The sequence below is a fragment of the Panicum hallii genome, chromosome 9, assembly GCF_002211085.1.
Source record: "Panicum hallii strain FIL2 chromosome 9, PHallii_v3.1, whole genome shotgun sequence".
NCBI classification, from domain to species: Eukaryota; Viridiplantae; Streptophyta; class Magnoliopsida; order Poales; family Poaceae; genus Panicum; species Panicum hallii.
In genome coordinates, this window is record NC_038050.1 from 61655173 (window position 1) to 61675222 (window position 20050).

The 20050-nt window shown below is 43.4% G+C and overlaps 3 protein-coding genes across 5 annotated transcripts; 2 read left to right on the forward strand and 1 right to left on the reverse strand.

Moving 5' to 3' along the window:
- Positions 1 to 2495: 2495 nt before the first annotated feature.
- On the forward strand, positions 2496 to 11878 carry LOC112874712. Of its 3 annotated transcripts, none has more exons than XM_025938201.1 (14): positions 2496 to 2730; positions 3626 to 3707; positions 4441 to 4544; positions 4708 to 4834; positions 5240 to 5334; positions 5769 to 5892; positions 6633 to 6713; positions 7501 to 7599; positions 7677 to 7832; positions 7905 to 7959; positions 8042 to 8109; positions 8492 to 8536; positions 10332 to 10499; positions 11079 to 11531. In XM_025938201.1, the coding sequence occupies exons 1-14, from the start codon at positions 2693 to 2695 to the stop codon at positions 11529 to 11531; spliced, it is 1695 nt and encodes a 564-aa protein (XP_025793986.1). In that variant the 5' UTR covers positions 2496 to 2692. The 3 variants fall into 3 exon arrangements, with proteins under 3 accessions (XP_025793986.1, XP_025793985.1, XP_025793987.1); XM_025938200.1 differs by having other exon boundaries at positions 2500 to 2730; positions 8036 to 8109; positions 11079 to 11878; XM_025938202.1 differs by having other exon boundaries at positions 2503 to 2730; positions 4788 to 4834; positions 8036 to 8109; positions 11079 to 11878.
- A 909-nt stretch (positions 11879 to 12787) lies between these two features.
- On the forward strand, positions 12788 to 16755 carry LOC112875157 (rhomboid-like protein 19). The gene is made up of 8 exons (XM_025938891.1): positions 12788 to 13024; positions 13345 to 13469; positions 13852 to 13912; positions 14277 to 14443; positions 14827 to 14938; positions 15035 to 15237; positions 15839 to 15973; positions 16191 to 16755. The coding sequence occupies exons 1-8, from the start codon at positions 12992 to 12994 to the stop codon at positions 16318 to 16320; spliced, it is 966 nt and encodes a 321-aa protein (XP_025794676.1). The 5' UTR covers positions 12788 to 12991; the 3' UTR covers positions 16321 to 16755.
- A 60-nt stretch (positions 16756 to 16815) lies between these two features.
- Positions 16816 to 19455, reverse strand: LOC112875158 (probable glutathione peroxidase 4). Its single transcript, XM_025938892.1, has 6 exons — positions 19277 to 19455; positions 19080 to 19156; positions 18916 to 18977; positions 17754 to 17872; positions 17209 to 17376; positions 16816 to 17131 (listed from the first exon to the last, which is right to left on the reverse strand). The coding sequence occupies exons 1-6, from the start codon at positions 19328 to 19330 to the stop codon at positions 17102 to 17104; spliced, it is 510 nt and encodes a 169-aa protein (XP_025794677.1). The 5' UTR covers positions 19331 to 19455; the 3' UTR covers positions 16816 to 17101.
- Positions 19456 to 20050: the final 595 nt, after the last annotated feature.

The window sequence follows — 20050 nt, forward strand, 5'->3', positions numbered from 1 at the left end:
CTCCGCGCGCCGCCAATCTCATTGCGAGACCGCCGTCGCGAGATCAGAGCACCGATCGATCCGGTTTGACAGCTCGCCGTCTGCGTTGCTGCCGTCCGTACACCGCGTGCAGGACCCTTGCCAGGCAGGCAGGGCAGCCAATCGCTGCACGCTGCGGCCAGCGGCCAGCTGCCAGGGTAGGTTCGTGGCCACGCGGTCCTTGATGCAGCGATAGGGGCAAATCAGTCTTTTCCTTAATCTATTATAATGGAAAACGAGAATATATATCATTAAAATAATGAAAATTCCAAGGAAATCAAGATGTTAATGAGGAGTGTGTCAATTTTACGAAGTCAACCTTGAGAGTGTCAAAGTTGCGAAGCCGCACGAATAGAATGCCAAAAATCCAAAATTCTCCCGGCCGTCCATCTCCGAGAACGGAAGCCTAGGCAAACGGCACGAGCGCCGGTGCTCGGGGCCTCGGGAGACCCGGACCGCGGCCCCACCCGCTACGCAGCAGCTGGACTGTGTAGGCCGAGACGATTCGTGCGCCGAGTCCAACGGAGCAGGTCCCGGACAACGAGGAGTCAGCCGCATCGGTCAAAGCAGCAGAAGCCGCAGCGCCAGGCGCGCCAGCAGGCGAAAAAGCGCGCACGCCGTGGGCCCCGACGGGAATCGGGCCCGCCCCGGCCACCGGGCCGACGGCCGGACGAAGAAGCCTCGGGGGTGGGAGCTCGCCCGTGCGCGCGCACCGAGACCCGGCATCAGCCCGATGGGCCGAGGCCGCTGACGGGCGGGCCCCCTGGCCGGAGCATCGGAGGTTTCTGCTGTGCAGCTGGCGGTTTCCACTTGCGCGCCGGTGGGTGGCCCAATCATGCCGCGCACGTGCCGCACCTGCAGTATGCGGCTTTGCAGATGAGGCCTCGGCGCTCTTGCATATTCGGCCGTTGTTGTTGCTGCCTTGTTGGGGGCTCGCAAGTCGTTCTTGTCGCTGTTAAAGAAAAATGCTTTTCAGGTTCGTTCCTTGCGCGCGGGTGGGAAGAGAATGTTCTTTTATCTGGATAGGATTGAATAATGCCTCCGTTACTAATAATACAAAGTCACTTTTAAAATTTTAGAATATGTTAAACAGTAAGGGCAAAGTCGTTAAATCGGCTGGCTCAGCTCTTGAGTCTTGATTAGCACGGTTAATTACAGAGCTAGTTCTTGAGTGACAAACTCTTTATAGCATAATCAAAAACCTCATATTTTAGGATAAAATTTATGCATCAGACGTAGTTATATTTAGTGACAGAGGGAGCAGATTACAATTTTTATTTTGAAGTCCACTTTACAAAACATTTAACAATTACTAATCCTTTCTTATTGGCACAACAAACAATAGCAGAATGTATTTTATAAGTTGTTTCCATGTATCAATTTAGTGCTCTCCTACGACATGATTGTCTTGAATATACAATATATGACACAAATATATTAGGAGTAGTTCAAGCTTAAAATATCTAACCCGTCTAGAAGTAAACAAGACACTACGATAGTCTTAGATATTCTATATGTCGTCAAGAGAACTTATGAGTTTATGAGAATATTATACATAAATGTTTACATTTTGAGGGTTCTATGTCTGATAGATTCTTAAATCTGCCATGTAAAAAAAATATATGTGGCGTTTTTATTTAATATGTATGATACAATGATCTGGGACCAGGCTTACAATATATCATTAATCTTGTGATCCAAAGTGATAGATGTGTGGATTCTATTTGCCTATTCCTATGTTAATTTCTATTTAGTATGCTTTGAGGCATTTTAGGTAAAACACATGTGGTTTACAATAATATGACTAGCAATCATATTAGCTCCTGGAATGTACAAATTCTGTGAGTTCTTAAAGGAGAGATTTATTAAATTTGTGCAGTACGATGCTATCTAAACAGGAAATTTCCTATTACCAAATAGATGCATTGATGTGAATGTACTGTTATCCATAAATGCGTGCAAATATCCTCTGGTGCACACGTGTGGTGCCAAAACCATTACCCATTTAATATCCATGTCCATCATGTAAACGGAAGCATGAAAGTAAGCAAAAGTTTCTGTCCAGGTCAGTTATGCTTTTGAGCATTTGTGTGTTCTTGCAGAGTTGTTTTAAAAGCGACATGTTACATGTAAGAGCATGGTCTCGTTTTCTTAAAACTGTCTTAGAAATATTAAATTCTGCTTGTTCAATTTCTCGAAAGTGATCATAAAGATAGGATATATGCACATATATTTATAGAGGTGAGTATATATGTGTTTGCATCTGCGTTTATTTTGATAAGAAGTGTATAACTAAATTTAAGTAACCGAGGCGGAGAATTTTATTTATGAGAAAATAAATCGCTAGGGAGTACATAGCTGTCAAAATAGAAGAACAGAGGGTCTCAGACATGAAAACCGCCATTCCTTTTCCTTTCCCCGCTCTCCCTTCCCTTCCCAGCCTGCCGCTGTCGCCGTCTGACGAGGCCGAGCCCGGAAAAGGGGAAGGCACCTACGCAAACGCAAGGCACCCGAGCCACCACCCCACCCGGTTCACCGCAACCAAAGCAATTAAAAAGCCAGCCGGAGGAGGCGAAGCGGAGGTGGGGGAGGAAATCGGAAGCGATCAGAGCGAGAGAGCAAGCTTGCTTGCTTACCCGAATCCCCAATCCCCATCCTCCCTCTCTCCCCACGGATGGACCAGCTCGTCAATTTCATCATCCGCCCGCCCAGGTGAGCTCCCTCCCCGTGCCCTGCCGCCTTTCGTTTCCGCCGCGCCGCCGGGATTCGGGTGTTCTGGGTTTGGATCTGGGTCGCGCCGCGCCGGCTCGGGGGATCTCTGCTGGGGTGGATGGGCGGGTGCGGCCGCCTGGGGTTGTTCGCGCGGTCGGAGTTGTACGGCCCCGGGAGTCGAATCGGATTCACTGGTGGCAGCCTGCGGGTTGGGCTTGAGACCGCGAAATTGAGGTGGATTCGTGGTTGGTCTTAGATTTACTCGTGATGGTGGTAGTGTGTGTCTATGAGGGACTAGCAATTCGGTTCCTCAGGCCTTAGGGTGGTCGTAGCTTGGTACTGCTCCAAGTCTCAGAAATAGGATGTTCTGGTAAACCTGTGTGTTTTTGTATCTGTTCAGCTCAGTAGTGATTCGCTGGACCAGTAGGATATCTGTGTTCTTATGATTGTATTGTTTGTAATTTTTGGAAACCAGAGGGAGTGCCTGCTGCTTTGGTGAATTTGATGAAGTTAAAATAGCATGTACATATAGAGCATTCCGAGAGCTGGTCCGATATGTATTTTGCGTTGAGAACATATGAATGAGGTTGGCGTATATGCTAGTAATGTGAGCTGGCAGGGTCAAATCTTATATGTTGCAAATGTTGCTAAATATGTTCCTGTCTTTATGACATTTCTTTCATGTCCTTATTGGTCTGTTGGCTTCTTCATTAATACATCCATTTCAACAACATAAACTGCTGTACTCAAATTGAAGTACTGGAAGTTTCTTTTACCACCATATACAAGTTATTTTCCTGTAACTTTTAATAGCCTGACAATGTACTGTTATGATCATTTGAGCAACTCTTGTTACTAGAATCACTGATTGGTCTGCTATTTCATTGCATGACAGAGCTGACTACAGTCCTAATGACGATCTGTTAGAACAGGAATTTATGCTGAAGGGGAGATGGTTCCAGAGGAAGGACTTGGAGGTCATATGTTTTTTATATACTGCAATATGATGATAAACAGACTAAAATCAGGCTGTAAACCTCTAAATCTGTTGGCACTGTACTAGTAATTTTGCACAATTTTTGGGAGCAAAAGTGCCCTGTGGACGAGGTGACCTGCTAGACGAACAATAAAGATGTTGCAAATGCAGGATTAACTTAGGATATCAATATACTTGCTTTTCAGGATATCCAGTAATAATGCATATTATTCGAGGGATAATAAAATTTATGGATTCATACATTAAATATTACGTAAATGAGTAGCGATATAGGTCTATATGAGATTTTTCTGTTTTACTTGTTTACTCACTGAATCTGCTTGACTGATATTAAGTTGTTCATGTGCTTTGATTCCATGCAAAGTGATTTCCACTTTCTTTGACTGTTGAACGTTGATATGCAACTGTTGAAATTTGAATATATGATAGTTGGTTGGTGGATGAGAACTATACATGATAGTTACTTTCTTTATTTGTTCTTCTATTTAAGTGCCTCATAACATCCATTCCATCTTTCAATATGTCTATTACCATTATGCACTTGCTGTTTTCCTTCTATACAGTAATATATAACGAAACTGATTTACAGTCTTTCAAAATTTAATTGGGTAGATTATATTGCACATAATGGACAAAAGTAATATGGATAAACTTCTGCAGTTTTGCCAGGACTTTATCTCTATGATTAAATATGCTGACTATTTCTTTTTCAGGTCAAAAATGGCCTGGGCAAGAAATTGCAATGTAGTCACTATATGCCTGTTGTGATTCCTGAAGGAAATGCTCTCCCTTGTGTCATATACTGTCATGGTAACAGGTAAGGCCGCATGTATGTTCACACTAATGCAAATTGGTTTTTTAGTCAAAATGTCTTCCCACCTATAACAAAGACAAAGCCTCAGTCCTTACACATAGTTTTTGTTATGATATTCTATCTGTGTTGTCTTGGCATTAATTGATCTGCATTATTTATTTTCCAGTGGGTGCAGAGCTGATGCTAGTGAAGCCGCTATTATTCTTCTACCATCAAACATTACAGTATTTACACTGGACTTTTCAGGGTCTGGACTCTCTGAAGGAGAACATGTCACTTTAGGCTGGAATGAGGTGAGTTCCTGTGCTTACAGAAGATATGGATTAAACTTGTTCTTGTTCTGAAATAGTTTTTACATTCCATGTTAGTAGAAATATGGCCAGACAGCCTGAGAAATGAATCATACAAAATATTTTGGTACTTATTCTATGTTTTCTATTCACGAGTATGTATCTTGAAACATCATAAATTTTTTTGCATCCAAGACTAATCAAAGCTATAGGGCATTTTAGCATGCAGTTATTCTTGTCCTCCATTTGAGTATCTGACTGATTATCATGTAGAAACCTCCCTTGAGGCCTTGACCCCTTTGGCTCTCACTCCGTTCTGAAATAACAAGTCTTAGCCACTGCATATTCTCATTATTAGTTTCCTTGTCACCGAAGACGCCTGCTGATGAACTGTTTCTTGTTTAACAGAAAGAAGATCTGAAAGCTGTTGTTAACTATTTGCGTACAGATGGAAATGTATCTTGCATAGCTTTATGGGGTCGCTCAATGGGTGCTGTCACAAGGTAAATTCCTTATGTTTCAATGAATGTGGTCCTGAATTTGTAAATTACTATAGCACATCACTCAGCTTAGTAGAGCAGATTATTGATTTGAGCCAGTTATTATAGGTGGTAAATCTAATTGACATGTTTGGCAGAAGTGCCTTGTTGGACGTGAATCAAAATATGACCTGGCTACCATTGGAACTTTGTCTCCACAGTTCAGTTTTGTTGCCACTGGCAAAAGGCACATTTGGTACATTGGTGGCCAGGTCATGCCATCTTAGCTGGTGGTGTGAAAAGATCACTTGCCTATTTAAAGTTTTTACCTGGCATTTGTCTTTAGGAGCATTTATATGTTGTGTGCCCCTCTCCATGTGTGCTTACAAACCCTCCCATACATCTTTCTTATTGTTAAAGCCTATTCACCCTTTAACTTTTATCTTTATCATTTTCAGTCTAATGTATGGAGCGGAGGATCCATCAATTGCTGGAATGGTTCTTGATAGTCCATTCTCCAACTTGGTTGACTTGATGATGGAGCTAGTGGACACGTACAAATATCCACTGCCAAAATTCACGGTAAGCTCTCTGATGATAAGTACTTCGCCACTTGTTAGTTGTTAGTGTTAATGTATTAATGGCCTTGTTGGTCCAGGCAGTTCTGGTAGTTACTGTGTGCTTTTATTTTACAATGTTGTTAGTGTCATCATGTCTTACACATACACCATATTGCATCATTTCGATGCATGAGCATAGTCCTGCAGCGGTTAGGATATGGCACCAATAGATCATAACAAGAGGTGCATGGACAAGACAAGAAGAGCTAGATGAAATTGCAACTCGTAATTTCCTTCTAGTATTCACAAATAGTAGTACTTAATTTTGATTATGAACTATCAAAATATGAAAAGTCTTCCCGTATATAGAAGAACCAGGCAAGGCCAAGATAAAAATAGAGCACTTAACATTTGGACCATTAAGCTTCTTAGCCAAACAATTACTAAGACCATAGACTCAAACCTCCTATTGGACTCGTGTGTGACCTTTGCATTTTTAGACTCCAATTTTTGTGCCCAGTATGAACTTGTATTAGTTCCAGTGCTGTATGCTTGCATATCCTTTTACAGTCGGTCATTCTGTTTACGACCCAGATTCATAATTTGGCTTACTTTTTTATTTGTAATTATAATTGTATACTTCAGTTTCTGTTGACTGCTATATTTTTCTTCTTTTTACAGTATATATAATTGCAGCTTTTTCGCATACTTCCATACAGTGCTTACATTTTACTTATTGCGGTGCTTATGCTTGTTGATTAGGTCAAACTTGCAATACAACATATGCGAAAGATTGTCAAGAGGAAAGCTAATTTTGACATCATGGATCTTGATACCATTCAGGTTTGTTATATCTTTGTATAGAGTTATTTACTTGTATTAAATGTTGATATTGTCAAGTTATGAGCAAGATTAGGTGATCTTTAAGCACCAAATTCCCTGGTGTGGCCCTGAATTCACTTTCCTTTTTTACTTTTATAGAAAGGTTTTTAAAAATTCCTTTATTTCACTTTAACTTTCCTAAATTATTATCACAAAACCTTAACATTTGGGTCTGTTTGTTTCACTTTTTTCTTTATTCAAACTTGCTACACCTAAGTTTTACCTTTGTTGATTTTCTGCTCTTTCTCAAATAATGTGAGTTGCTATTAGCTGCTAGGAGATTTCTCAAATCCCAATTCATCTTGCTGTTGACTTTAACAGTAGAATATTTCCTACAATGCTAGGTTGGCAACTTGGCATCATATACATATGCTTTCTTCAATTCCCCCCTTGTTTTCTTCCCACCTTGACTAAACAAGGGAATTGTGCAAGCCTTTTCTCCTTTTTGCACTAACTGCCTATTAAACTATGCTGCAACAGATCATTGGAAACTTGTAGGTTGTTCAATTTTGAGGAATGGGATGGTGATGGATCATCCGATCTTGGCTCCTAACCTAACCCGCTTGTTTTATTTGAGGAATGGAACGGGTTGATCCATCACCACCTCCTCCCTCACAAGCATAAGGAATAATGTCATCCCAAAAAAATTGGGATGATCTCATAATGGACCATCTCACAACCCATTATTTCTGGCTCTGTTTTGATGGCAGACAAGTATATATTTACTACTCGAAATGTAACCTTGCAGGTAGCAAAACGTTGTTTCGTTCCTGCTTTGTTTGGACATGCAACTGAGGATGATTTTATACTTCCCCACCATTCAGACAAGATATATGAATCATATATGGTAAGCTTCCATCTTTCCTGTCAATGTACATGACCTTTTGTCTGCCAAGTTAGTTATGGTTGTTTCAAATTCTGCAGGGCGACAAAAACATCATAAAATTTGATGGGGATCACAATTCACCGCGTCCTCAATTTTACTTTGACTCAATTACAATCTTTTTCCATAATGTGCTAAACCCTCCTGAAGTGTCTGAGGATCATTATTTCATGACGCCACAAGGCAGCCTTGGTCAGGTAGTATAGAACAATATTCTTCAAAGCTTATTGAAATATGTTGGTTTTACTTACCTTAGGTTCTGCTGATAGGGTCATTGGGATACAGAGCATGACATAGAATATAGGTTTGCTCAATCACCAACAGGTATGATTTGCAAACTTTGATCTTCACTTGGATTTGGTATATGAATTACAGCACAACCTCTGATTTTTTTTTTCAGGAGCAGCCCATGCAACTACCACTGAAGATGCCATTGCGCAGTTGCGTTCTAGGAGGCTCATGAGTAGAATGGAGGTGGGTGTTCAACTGGTTGATACTCTAAATGATTTCTTAAATAAACACTATGCTTCCGAACATTATCGATTAAATTGCTTCATCCATTTTCAAATACTTTGAATAAACACATATAACTAGGAAGTCACTACTTGTATAAAATGTGACCAGAATATCCCTAAATTAACAAAAATATGGGGTGGACAATAGAGGAATGAAAGAGTTAAGAGGGCCATTCTGGGACAATCCTAAGAAATTGCAAATCGCCAAATATTGTGAACATAGCTTTTAGTCAAAAGTTTCAACATCTAAAGACGGATGTAACCCGATATTTGCCTTAGCATTGTTGTCTCTCATAATAGGTAGCAATCGTAGTTTCAGCTTCTTATGATTGTTTTTGCAGGTGCCATCTGGTGCCACCACAGAAGATAGGGCCGACCAAACTGAGGTGCTTCTTTGTTTTGCTTCTTTTGTTCTGTAGCACTGAAGTTTCCTAATCGATCATATCCTCTTCCAAACTGTGACATTTAGTGGTACAAAAGCAAATCTCCTTAAGTCAATCCTACAGCAACTGCATTTTTCGAAAATAAGTATGACATGGTTATTTGCCATCAATTACTGGCATACTGGCTCTGATAGGGTGTTACAGAAAATATTCGACCCAGGGCATATCATGACTTCACAACTTGTATTATATACTGCAGTATTTAGGGAAGCTATGAGGTTGATGTGTTCAAGTTGGTAAACTATGCATATAAAGGGTACATAGCAAATTGCAGTTAATATATTTTATCAAATGATTAGAATTATTTGATGTGCACCAATATGTCCATATGCAGGGTGCCTTGCACCATTTGCTGACCATAATATATAACACGTCATAACCATAATACCAGCTCCCTTTGCCATTTCTATCTTTTTCTGTTCTGTTCCTTGCTGATGGGCCTGAACTTAATATGTTCCCAGAACCATGCACTTGAGTAGCCAATGATTACTGTATGAATACATTGTATAATGAGTATTGAGTGCAGTCCATGTAAAATTTGAACTTTAACATAGAATTTCAGATGTTGCTTGCTTCAGGGTTATAGTTAGGGATGCAAGTGGTGACACCACTGGGTATTAGTGGCAATGTTTTCAAGCCGCCTAGTCGGTCCTAGTCGCCTAAGGACCGACCAGTCGATTAGTCGCGATTAGTCGTCGACCAGGTCGAACTAGTCGAGCTAGTCGGCTGTTAGTCGTCCATAGTATATAGTAATAGTATATACTATATAGTATATAGTAGAGCAGAGCAGAGCTACTGGTGGATCTGAGACGAGAGCAAAGCAGAGCTGCTGCTGGATCTGAGACGAGAGCAGAGCAGAGCAGAGGAGACCAGCGGCTGCTACTGCTTCCGCCGGAGAGGAGACCGGCTGCTGCTTCCTCCTCTGGAGAGGAGACCGGCTGCTGCTGCTTCCACGGGAGAGGAGAGAGGAGGGGGCGGCTGCTGCTGCAGTGCTGCTGCTTCCATCGGAGAGGAGAGAGGAGGGGACGGCTGCTGCTGGCTTCCACGGGAGAGGAGAGGAGACCGGCGGGAGAGGAGCGGAGGGAGAGGAGAGGAGAGAGGAGGGAGACTGGGAGAGGAGAGGAGCTGCTGCTTGGCGCCGCTCGCGTTTTGGCGGCCTGAAAACAGCCTGTTTTGGCGCCTCCCGCGCCTCTGTTTTGGCGCCTCCCGCGCTGCAGCTCTCTGGTCTGGTCGCCTACAGCACTAATCGGCCGACTAATCGCGATTAGTCGACGACTAATCGGACGACCAGAAAGCTGGTCGACCAAATCGGGTCGATAGCCCTGGTCGGTCACTCTTCAGCGACCTGGACGATCGCGATTAGTCGGACGACTTGAAAACACTGATTAGTGGGTCAGGTAGCTAGTTCATTTTTATCCCACTTCCCTGCTTTGGAATCTGTATTAATTCATTTTAATGAGTTTTGTGTCAACCCAATGACCCGGAAAAAAAACTTCCCTAGCTGTCGTTGTAATCACAATGGGTTTAGACCATCTGACTTGGTTACTGCTATGCCAAGTACATATTGTTCAAAAACATGCATGGACCTGTTTGATACCTCATTTTCAATATATTTTGCAGATAAATTTCAGTGCGATGTTTGAATGCTAATCTTAGCAAAGCTTACAGAAATTTACACCTATTGAGCATTAGCATGAGCATGACCATACAGATTCTTACTTGCATGCTGTCTGAACAGGGATTGGATAGTGATGTTGGTCCCTCCTCGTCTAGCGTATCAACAGCAACCCCTCCCAATGGCCGCAACGGAAGGCTACTCACTCCGACCTCTGATGATGGCGAGTATGTGGAGTACTCATTTGATAGCTTATCAGATATGCCTTACACCGTGGAAGATGAAGATAGAGTAAGTTATAGCTCAAATTCCTCCAGCTTTCGGAGTTGCAGTTATGACGTTATGTTGCACTATCCCTCCCCCCCCCCCCCCCCCCCCCCCGCCCCAAGGTTTGAAGCACCGCACCTTTGTAGAACAGGGAAAGTCCCCTCCTCTCTATTGGTTGAGCTTATAGTAGTAGGACCTTTATGTAGTTCTACAGAGGTTGGAAATAGGTTCTGGAGCTGGGTGCCTGGATAATTGATTATAAGATTGTGGCGATAAGTTCAAACTGATATTTGGTTGTTGAGTGATGAGAGTACACCTCCTAAATGACTATTGGTGCAGATGAACACTAAACTTGAAATGGGGATCTTAACAACTTGAACTGGACTAACCTGTTAGGTATGTAGAGAGATATGATGGTAGCGCTTTTGTTGTGGTACCATATATCTCAAATTCTCATGCATGCAGTTATGCGAGTCAATGTCTTAAGGATTACAAGGATGAGTTCTAATTATGTTGAACACACTTCTATTTTGTATGTTGTATCCCTTTTTATGTTGCTAAGCTTCTCAGTGGTGGATCTTGTGTTGCTGTGCTGAAATGCAGATGCTGATGCGAGCAATTCTTGAATCACTGAAGGACTATGAACAGTCAAATACAAAAAATGCGCAATCAGTTGCATCTGATGCTGCATCCAAAGAGAACGATAATAATGTAAAAGATCGCAACGGTGTGGCCGATGCAGCATTGGAGCCAGATGCTCCTGGCAAGCATACTACTGTCTGCAACAGTGGAGCAAAAGTGGGTGCAGAGCAAAGTGCAGATAGCCACGCTGTAAACAACACTACTTCTGCCAATGCTTCTGGCTCTTCAGAGCCCCTGGCGTCAACACAGATTACCAATGGGAAGCCTACCTCAGCGGAATCCCAGAAAACGACTCAGAATGTCAATGGAGAGGATGGCACAAGAGCTACTCTGGTAGTTCAGAAGAGCCGGAGCAGTGGCCTGATAGATGGTTTAACACAAAAATGGGGTTCCTTCTTCAAGAACAATGACTGAGATGAGCAGAGTACATGAATAACCCCCCCCCCCCCCCCCCCTGACAATACGTGTTCCAGTGTGTTAATAGACATAGTTGCCTTCGGCTGATGTCCAGCTTGATTCGTTTTACGTGTAAAATGGAAAGGAAACAGATGGTTTCAGGATGTTCGTGTATATATAGAACTAGGAATTGTAGCTCCCCAATTGGTTGTGTATCATGTGTCAAAACACTCGCTACTTTGGTTCTGGTGAATTGGCAAGCCCTTATTCTTGCTGATGGGTTGTAACATAATTGGAAAGCTCATTATTTTGTAGTCGTATTTGTGGTTTTTTATTTCTTTAGTAAAGGGTAGTGTGCGTCGCAATGTGGATTCGAATTCTGTCGCACGTTTCATGTTAAATTTTTGTATTGTATTTGCGCCAGCGATCCCAAAAAAATCTTTTATTTTTTTGAGAAATTTACTGCGATCTCTCCTCTACTTATTTCTGTTTTGTTCTAGAAATTTTTAAACAAGATTAATTTTTTAAAAAATTGTTTGAAAAAGATGGGAGGCCTAATAATTTCATTATGTTGTTAAGATGTAAGTTGGACTCTCGGCGGGTCTCAGCTCAAGAAACTTTACTGTGCTGCTCTGCTCCATTCAGTTGATCCCCTATTTGAGGCAGTTACATGCTGCAACAGGCCCATCTAGCTCCGACGACGCGAAGGATACGTGGAGGAGTCTAGCTGCTTCACCGACACGACGGTGCACGTCGGAGCACGGAGGTGGGAATGGGGCAATGGGCTGCTCCAATCACTCTCTGGGGGCACAGCATGGGGCAGAGCGCTGCCGCACTGAGGCATGGCCCGATCAGCCACAGCCAGCCAGCCCGTGCCGCGCTCCCCCCACCCTTTTTCCTCACTCGGCCGTCGGCAGCGACGGACGTGCTCCGGCCGGTCGATGGCGCGGTGGCGCGCAGGCGAAGAGAGGTGCCGACACTTCAACCGTGTGACACCGCGCTGCATCGCATTCATATCTCGCCCATCCAACGGTGGATGCAATGTTAGGCTCGAACCACGCTCGGGCGCGGTGGGAGCGCGCGCACTCTCGCCGGCGGGCGCGTCCTGGAGGATTCAGACCCAACCGAATCCCGTCGGACGGGACCCGCCTGCTGCGAGTGGGACGGACCGGCCCATGCCCACCATCGCCACCACTTCACCAGGCGTCGCACCCCAGTTGAATCACACCCGTCCGTCGCCCTCGCCCGCCGCATAAAACCCGCGCCCCGACTCCGTCCCCCCTCACCGGCGACGCAGCGACGACGCCGAGCCGAGGAGGCTATCCCCTCCCATTGCCGTGAGTGAGATCCTCGCCGCGCAGCTGGTCGCCGGCCGCGTCTCCCTCCCGAGCTCGGAGCCCCCGCCGCCGGCCTGCGACGAGTGTCGGTGACCCTCGGGTTCCGCGGGGAAGCGAGGTTCGCGTTCGCTGCCCGACGCGATGAGCGCCTCCGCCACCCTGACCCCCGCAGCGGTACGGCTCCTCCACTGCCACATACCCTGTCTCTTCCTCGTTCCCCGCTAGCCGAGTTCTCGTGCCCGTGCGCGTGAACCCGTCACCGGTGATCTGCGCGCGCTTCGTCCGCCTTCGGATCGAGTCGACCCGGTTCGGATTGCTCGCCTCTCGCGTGCCATTTCGAACGAGGCGACCGGATTCTGCCTTGCTATCGAGTTCCATGGGTTTCACAACGGGGGATCACCGGTTCCCGTAGTACCAGACTTCTAGTTGGGCAGGACCGATTCACTTGCCGAGCTAGTGCGCTGATGCGTTTCTGATTGATCTCGCTGGTGCAGGCAGGGAAATCCTTCACGGGGTTCACCAAGCTGTGCAAGGGCCTCGCCATCATCCTGTTCCTCGCCCACATTTTGGTCCGGCTCTTCCCTTCGGCCGCCAGCTACCTCGCGCTGATACCGGCCAGGTACCCGCTGAATTCATGAACCCACCTGGTTAACTTAGCCACCGCTCTTCTCTTACAGGATAACTGCAATTTCATGTGATTTGGACTCCCGTTAAGCTCCTGCTGGGTTGTGTTTAATTGTAATCTTACTAATTTGCACTTGCATTCAGTTACTGTTCATCTGCTTTTGATTGAAATGAGTTAAAATATTCTCTGAGTGTTCTGGGAAGAGTGAGGTTGTAGTTACTGCTCATTGCGTTTCACATAAATTTGGATCTTCATTTCTACCCATATATAACTACAACTATCTACTACTAAGATCCTTATTGTACCATTTCTTCATAGTAGATTATCTGACAACTGTTTCCTTGTGATTAACTAACTAGATCTGATTTCTGCACAGGGCGATCCCATTTGCTTGGAACCTGGTAACTGCTGGTTATGTTGAACAAACAATTCCAGGGGTATGTTTTTCTCGGCACATGATACACCATTCTATGATTATGTTGACCAAACAACGAGACAAAAGATTGACTCTTAGCATGTCAGAAAATTGTTAGGCATGCTATGATATTGAAATATGGTTTCTGTTTTTCATAATATGTTCTGAGGAGATATGGTGCTTGATGTGTACGTTAATTCGAAATCATGTTACCCTGTTGTATGTTTGCCTTAAGATCCCTAGAAAATCTATTTCTCCCTAGTTAACTACTTCATTACGCTCTCTTACCATTAATTCGAAATCACGTTACCTTAGTATGTTGAAGGCTCATTATTTGTTACATTAGGCAATGGCAACCGTTTCTGACATGGGTTATGTGCTTCCAGGTGATTGTCAGCATAGTTGGTCTTCTTCTGTTTGGGAAGGTGTTGGAGCCTCTATGGGGTGCTAAGGAGTTGCTCAAGTTCATTTTTATTGTTAACCTCTCAACTTCAGTGTGTGTCTTCGTAACTGCTATTGTTTTGTACTACATTACACAGGAGGAGAGCTACCTGTAAGTGTCACATTTTTATAATATCATAATAGTCAAATTGTTTTTCTATTAGGTATTATATGGGCACTCTGTTATATTCTGTAGTGATCTGCAAAAGTATTGTTGAACAGGCAACCTGCAGACTCAGCCATGTCTGCTAGTAGTGTCTCGTAATCTTTGAAATGGATTGCTGAGCTCGCTCATTTAAAAACTGAAATGACATTTCTATCTCCCAATTTTGATCATAGTATCACTAGCTGATAGGAAAGAATTAGATTTAGCTTGTTGGAGGAGATGCTGCAGCATATTCTTTCTCTGATTCTTTCAAAAGATTTTCATGCTATTTCAACATGACCTAATTGTACTTTGCCATGAAAATTGATGTTATATCTGTCATTCTGCAGCTACACACCTCTTTCTGGATTTTATGGGGTTCTTTCAGGACTGCTGGTGGGCATCAAACAAATGTTACCTGATCAGGAGCTTAATCTTTTTGTGCTCAAGATTAGTGCAAAGGTGTTTGTTCACTTCTAAACTGAAATTGTCCAATTTCACACTCAGTTTTAATTCTCTTCCGAGGTTTCCTGACAACTTATTTTTCTGTTTGTTTAGTGGATTCCATCTATGGTTGCATTTGTCTCAGTTGTTGTAAGCTTCTTCCTGAAGGAATCAATGGCATATCTTCCAACCATATTATTTGGTATCTATGTGAGTTGGACTTACCTGCGATACTTCCAAAAGAGACTAGAAGTAGGCCTAAGAGGAGACCCAAGTGACGAATTTTCATTTTCAAGCTTCTTCCCTGGATTTTTGAGGTACTGATTTTCCTGAGTGATCTTGCTGTAACCCAGTAGGGAATGGTATAAAATAATCCTAAAAAGCACAAATATTCAAAACATTTCAGAGTACCCCTTATGGTGACCCGTTGATCATTTTGTAACTCCATGGCTTAGAAAGTTGGAAACAAGGTCTGGGTTACCCTTGCAATAACTCTACCTCCAAAACTATGTATAAAGAAAAGAACTACAAAAAATTAGTTGTAGAGAAATAGGTGCTCAGCCAACCTGCTGACCTGCTGTCCACCAAGTTAGGGGCGACTCCTAGCACCAGGTAATCAATCAGAAATCTGGCACAACAATTTCATGTTCATTTTCAGAGTTCTAGCTCTAGGGTTCTGCAAAGAGTTCTTCGTTTTTTGTGAAAGTTATGATTGCTAAACATTTTTGAACTAGCTATGTAGGACTCAATACTAGAAAGGAATAGACTCAAACTTTATTTTTTGTTTCGTAAGTTTATAGGATGGATTTCCTTCTTGTCAATTGTCATCCTATTGTTGTCAGAATGCTTTGGACTTTTCAACCTGACTGTATTATACATCTAGATAAGTTCTTGCTGCTGATACATCAACATGTGCAGGCCAATTTTGGACCCTATAGCTTCTATCTTCCACAAACTTTTCTGTGGGCGATCTGCAAGATCTGAAGGCACAGGCCAGGCACTGGATGGCTCACAGCTCCCTGGTTCAGGCTCCATTGAGGCAAACAGGAGGAGGTGCGAATCCCCTTCTCTCATCGTCTTAGGATCATCATTGAAACCATTTGGATCGTCAAGCACATGCTGTTGCTTTCCTACCCATTGAGCACCATCACGAACATGATTTCTACCCATTGATTAGCTCGATTTTCTGTGGAGCTTGAGCCCCCTTAGCTATCCGGTGATACCGGCTTCATCGTCCATCACGAACATTTGATTTGCACATTCCTTGCAGAGAAAGGGGTCAGAGAGCGCTGGAGCAGAGACTGGCAGAGAAGCTGGCCGCGGTCAGGAGCGCAGAGGGCAAGACCCCGCCATCACCGCCGACGCAGCAGCTGGAGGATGATGCTTCTGATAAAGTCTGAGCCCTCTTTTTCGGTTGGTGGAATTCGAGTCTGCATTGTGCATTTGCTGAGTGTTTTTGCGCATGCCGTCGTGTGAGCGAGACTCTGGAAAGGGGAGTAGCTCACAGGCATGACAAGACTCATGAGTAGTAGTGTAGCAAAGGGGGAGAGGTGCAAGAAGGCAAATGCGATGCGCATGCGGGAGCCAATCGTTGCAAGACAGCGAGCAGTTTTTGTTGTACCGGTGTTTCGTGTCCAGTTGTCAAGCCTTTTTTTACAGGAAAAATACGTTCTCACGATGACCCAGCTAAATCGTTGGACACCTAGTTGTCAAGCCTTGCAAAACACTTTATGTTTCATGTGCGATCTGACCGAATGCTACGTGCCAAACAACCCTGTATCTTGTGCTGTCTCGCCTAATTCGGTAATCTATGTGTTGGGCGATCCGGGCAGGATATAATACCTACTTAACTGACGTGGCACAGTCATTAAGAGCAATCTGGAACGGAACAAGCATAAGCACAAACCTTGAACTACAATGCTTCACCAGTGTTGTATAGTTTGCATCCATGAAAAAAAAGCCGCAAGAGAGCAGGATGGAGAAGATGGTGGCTAGTCAATACAACATCTACTTACACAAAAGGAAACAAAGACACGACGAGCATGAAGGTGAAGATCAGGGTAATAATACAGAAATGTACTACAGAAAGCAAAGGTGTCTAAAATATTGCTACAACGGAATAATTTTTGCAAGCGCCTACTTCTGCAAGTGGGTGGTGGATGAGATCCGAGGACATGAGATCTATTCCTCAAGGGCCTTCTGGATGTCCTTCTGCAAATTCAAACGAACACCAAACATAAATAAATAATGAGAGAGGGAGGGAAGGAGGGAGGGAGGGAGAGAGAGACCTCAATTGACATTGGAGTGGTCGAAGTTGCATATCTTTCAATGACCTTCCCATTTTTGTCAACGAGAAACTTAGTAAAATTCCATTTGATTCTTGACCCAAACAAACCAGGCTTGCTCGCTTTCAGAAACTTGTAGACCGGCGCAGCATCTGGACCATTTACACGCACCTGCAAACCAGTTTGAAAAGGTAATCACCCTCTTGATAGAAATAATACATGGTTTGCCTGCTGATTTCAAGTTTATCCAAAGTATGCCTTTACAAAAAAAAATCAACACAACTGATTAGCTGTATTTTATTCAGAGAGACAGATGCAGACTTCATCTCTAAACAAATTTGTGCAAAGCCAACTTAAACTTCTCTGATTATGCCAACAAAAACCAAGATAAAAATGCCTCATCATGTTTTGTTTCTACTGCATGAAGTTAGTTTCCAAATTGATGTACTCTACCATGTGACATATTAGACACCATGGCATCGTCTAAAAATTAGGAAATTGATCAAAAGCTTCTGAACAAGCAAGCAAGTTCAACAAACAGTTCTTACCTTCTGAAAAACTGGGTATTCCGCTTTAAATCTGGTGCAAGCAAAATCTTTTGCCTGCTCGGCAGTCCCTGGCTCTTGCCGCAAGAACTGATTGCAGGGGAATGCTAATATCTCAAAGTCTGGTAATTTTGGAAGTGAAAGAGTTTCGGTTAGATCCAGAGAATAAAGAGAGAGCAGTTCAATGGAATAGCACACACAAATTAATTTTGATGCAAGGTTGCATAAGACAATTGGTTTGATAGCCACCCTCAATAAAGTTAATTCGATGCAAATGCGTAACAGGGTACAGTACTTGATGCATAAGTAACAACATATAAATATCGTTCTGACTTCCAGGTATCATTTGAACTCCTTGCAGTTTTGATTTAATTTCGCTGAATGCTGCCCATAATTTGATGCTGGGTGGCTGATAACTAAGTGTGATGCTTTCTTTCAATTTATGGAGTTGTTCAACAAATTTGGTGAAATAATCCTCATGGAAGCAAATATCTTCATTGGAAAACAGAGTTCTCATTGCCTTCTTTCAGAACTTTTTTTGTTCGCCTTCGTCAGGTGTCTGTAAGTTAGTATCACTATCCAAATGGTCCCTGAAACTGTGTTTAGATCGAAATTACTAGTCTATAATCTTAAAAGAAAATTGAACAAATTGATCCTTACTAAGAACTTTTCAAGTCTAATCCTCTCAAAATGGTTCCAAGACAAAGAGAGGCTATCAAAGTTGACAAGATCAATGACTATTAAATGCATTTAGAGCAACAGCACTCCATAAACCAAAAAGATCGCCACTCCTATTTGATAAGCTAACCCTATGAAATTGAATGAATCATGTACCAACCAAGAACACAATATTTGCAAGCAGTACCAGGTATGGCCACTGCTAAACGACGCTTTTGGTATGGTGCTGTCAGCCAAACGATGTAAAATCTCTCTAGACTAGTCATGCACTCTTTTTCAGGTGGCCAATTAGGTAGTTCTTTTGTTATTCCACTTCAAATAGAAGACTACAGCCACTATTCAAACAAGCATCAACGTGCCACAACTCCAATTCCAACTAGAACCTTTCTTGAATCACTTGTACAGGCCAACATCCACAAAGGTTCATAATTCAGACCATGAATAAGCACAGAAATTGGTCAAGAACAGCAGCAGGCAAAGCTCTTACCTTTGTCCCTGTACTTCTGATAAAGCTCCGTCAGTTGCGTGTAATTGGTCTCCGTGAACCCACTGGCGGCATCAAGAACACCAACCGTTTCAGCATCTTCCAAACCAAGACACCGCCAAAAAAAAAGAACAATTCTATCAACTGCCGGGGGGAAGAGATGATACCATTTGGAGGCGACGTTGACGACGAGGAGAACCTTCCCCTTGTAGGTCTCCAGGCTCACTTCCTTGCCGTTGCAATCCTGCTCCGACAAAAAAAAATCCCCAAATTTTTATTTCGTCCAGAACCAGCAACAGAAAATTTTAAAACACAAACAGGATCACGCAAAAGGAACTTGATTTCGGGAGGGAAATCGCCGCACCTTGACGGTGAATTCGTGTATGGAGGTCTCCGGCACGGACTCGACCGCCCCCATCCCGCCTCGGCTCCTCCTCCCCTTGGCCTCCTCTTCCCTTCCCTACCCGGGCGGAACTCTCTCGAATCCCCGTCTCTTGGTTTGATTTTTTTTCTCGTGTAACCTTTTTCTAGCATGGAGAGAGAACGGAGGGGAGAAGCGCGTGTTTATTTATAGCGTTATCAGATCATCACAGCTCCGGGCGTGTGGGGCCCGCGGAGCAGTGGCACAGGCTGTCAGACCTGGCGAGGGAAATGTGAACGACTTTTGCGGCCTCTGGGGCCCACCAACAGCATTTATGTGACGGCATGAGCGCCCTCTCAATCGGTGTACCGGGTACATGGATGATCCATGTCCGGGTGTATCGGTGGTTGCGGGAGTTGTGCAAGTGTAACATGAGCAAAGTTGAAAATTACGTAAAAGGAACTTTTCCGTAGTATGTAAGACTAAATCCTGCTGTAGATTTTCAAAATGGTACTCCATCCGTTTATACTTTTTTATTAGACGTAGTTTGACTGTATCAAATCAATCTTTGACTGCAATTATTTTTTAGAGATGGTTCAAAATCATGATCATTGGCAAATATTTTAAAATATGGCATCAATTATGTGTCACACAACTCATGTATAATTGGAGTAATCGACCATGTCTTAGAACAATGAGAGTAAGTTTGAAACAAACATACTTTATTCTTGGCAATTGTTCACTGTTGAAATGTAGTGTTTCAATCCAAAGTCTAAA

What these genes read in the sequence shown, in the direction of transcription:
- LOC112874712 (XM_025938200.1), top strand. Translation starts at nt 2,693, where the DNA reads ATGGACCAGCTCGTCAATTTCATCATCCGCCCGCCCAG. An exon ending in ATATACTGTCATGGTAACAG is followed by an intron (nt 4,545 to 4,707) that starts GTAAGGCCGCAT and finishes TTTATTTTCCAG; the next exon opens with TGGGTGCAGAGCTGATGCTA. An exon ending in ATCCACTGCCAAAATTCACG is followed by an intron (nt 5,893 to 6,632) that starts GTAAGCTCTCTG and finishes CTTGTTGATTAG; the next exon opens with GTCAAACTTGCAATACAACA.
- LOC112875157 (XM_025938891.1), top strand. Translation starts at nt 12,992, where the DNA reads ATGAGCGCCTCCGCCACCCTGACCCCCGCAGCG. An exon ending in TTGAACAAACAATTCCAGGG is followed by an intron (nt 13,913 to 14,276) that starts GTATGTTTTTCT and finishes ATGTGCTTCCAG; the next exon opens with GTGATTGTCAGCATAGTTGG. An exon ending in ATTGAGGCAAACAGGAGGAG is followed by an intron (nt 15,974 to 16,190) that starts GTGCGAATCCCC and finishes CATTCCTTGCAG; the next exon opens with AGAAAGGGGTCAGAGAGCGC.
- LOC112875158 (XM_025938892.1), bottom strand. Translation starts at nt 19,330, where the DNA reads ATGGGGGCGGTCGAGTCCGTGCCGGAGACCTCCATACACGAATTCACC. An exon ending in TCAGAAGTACAGGGACAAAG is followed by an intron (nt 17,873 to 18,915) that starts GTAAGAGCTTTG and finishes CAAAATTACCAG; the next exon opens with ACTTTGAGATATTAGCATTC. An exon ending in CCACTCCAATGTCAATTGAG is followed by an intron (nt 17,132 to 17,208) that starts GTCTCTCTCTCC and finishes TTGAATTTGCAG; the next exon opens with AAGGACATCCAGAAGGCCCT.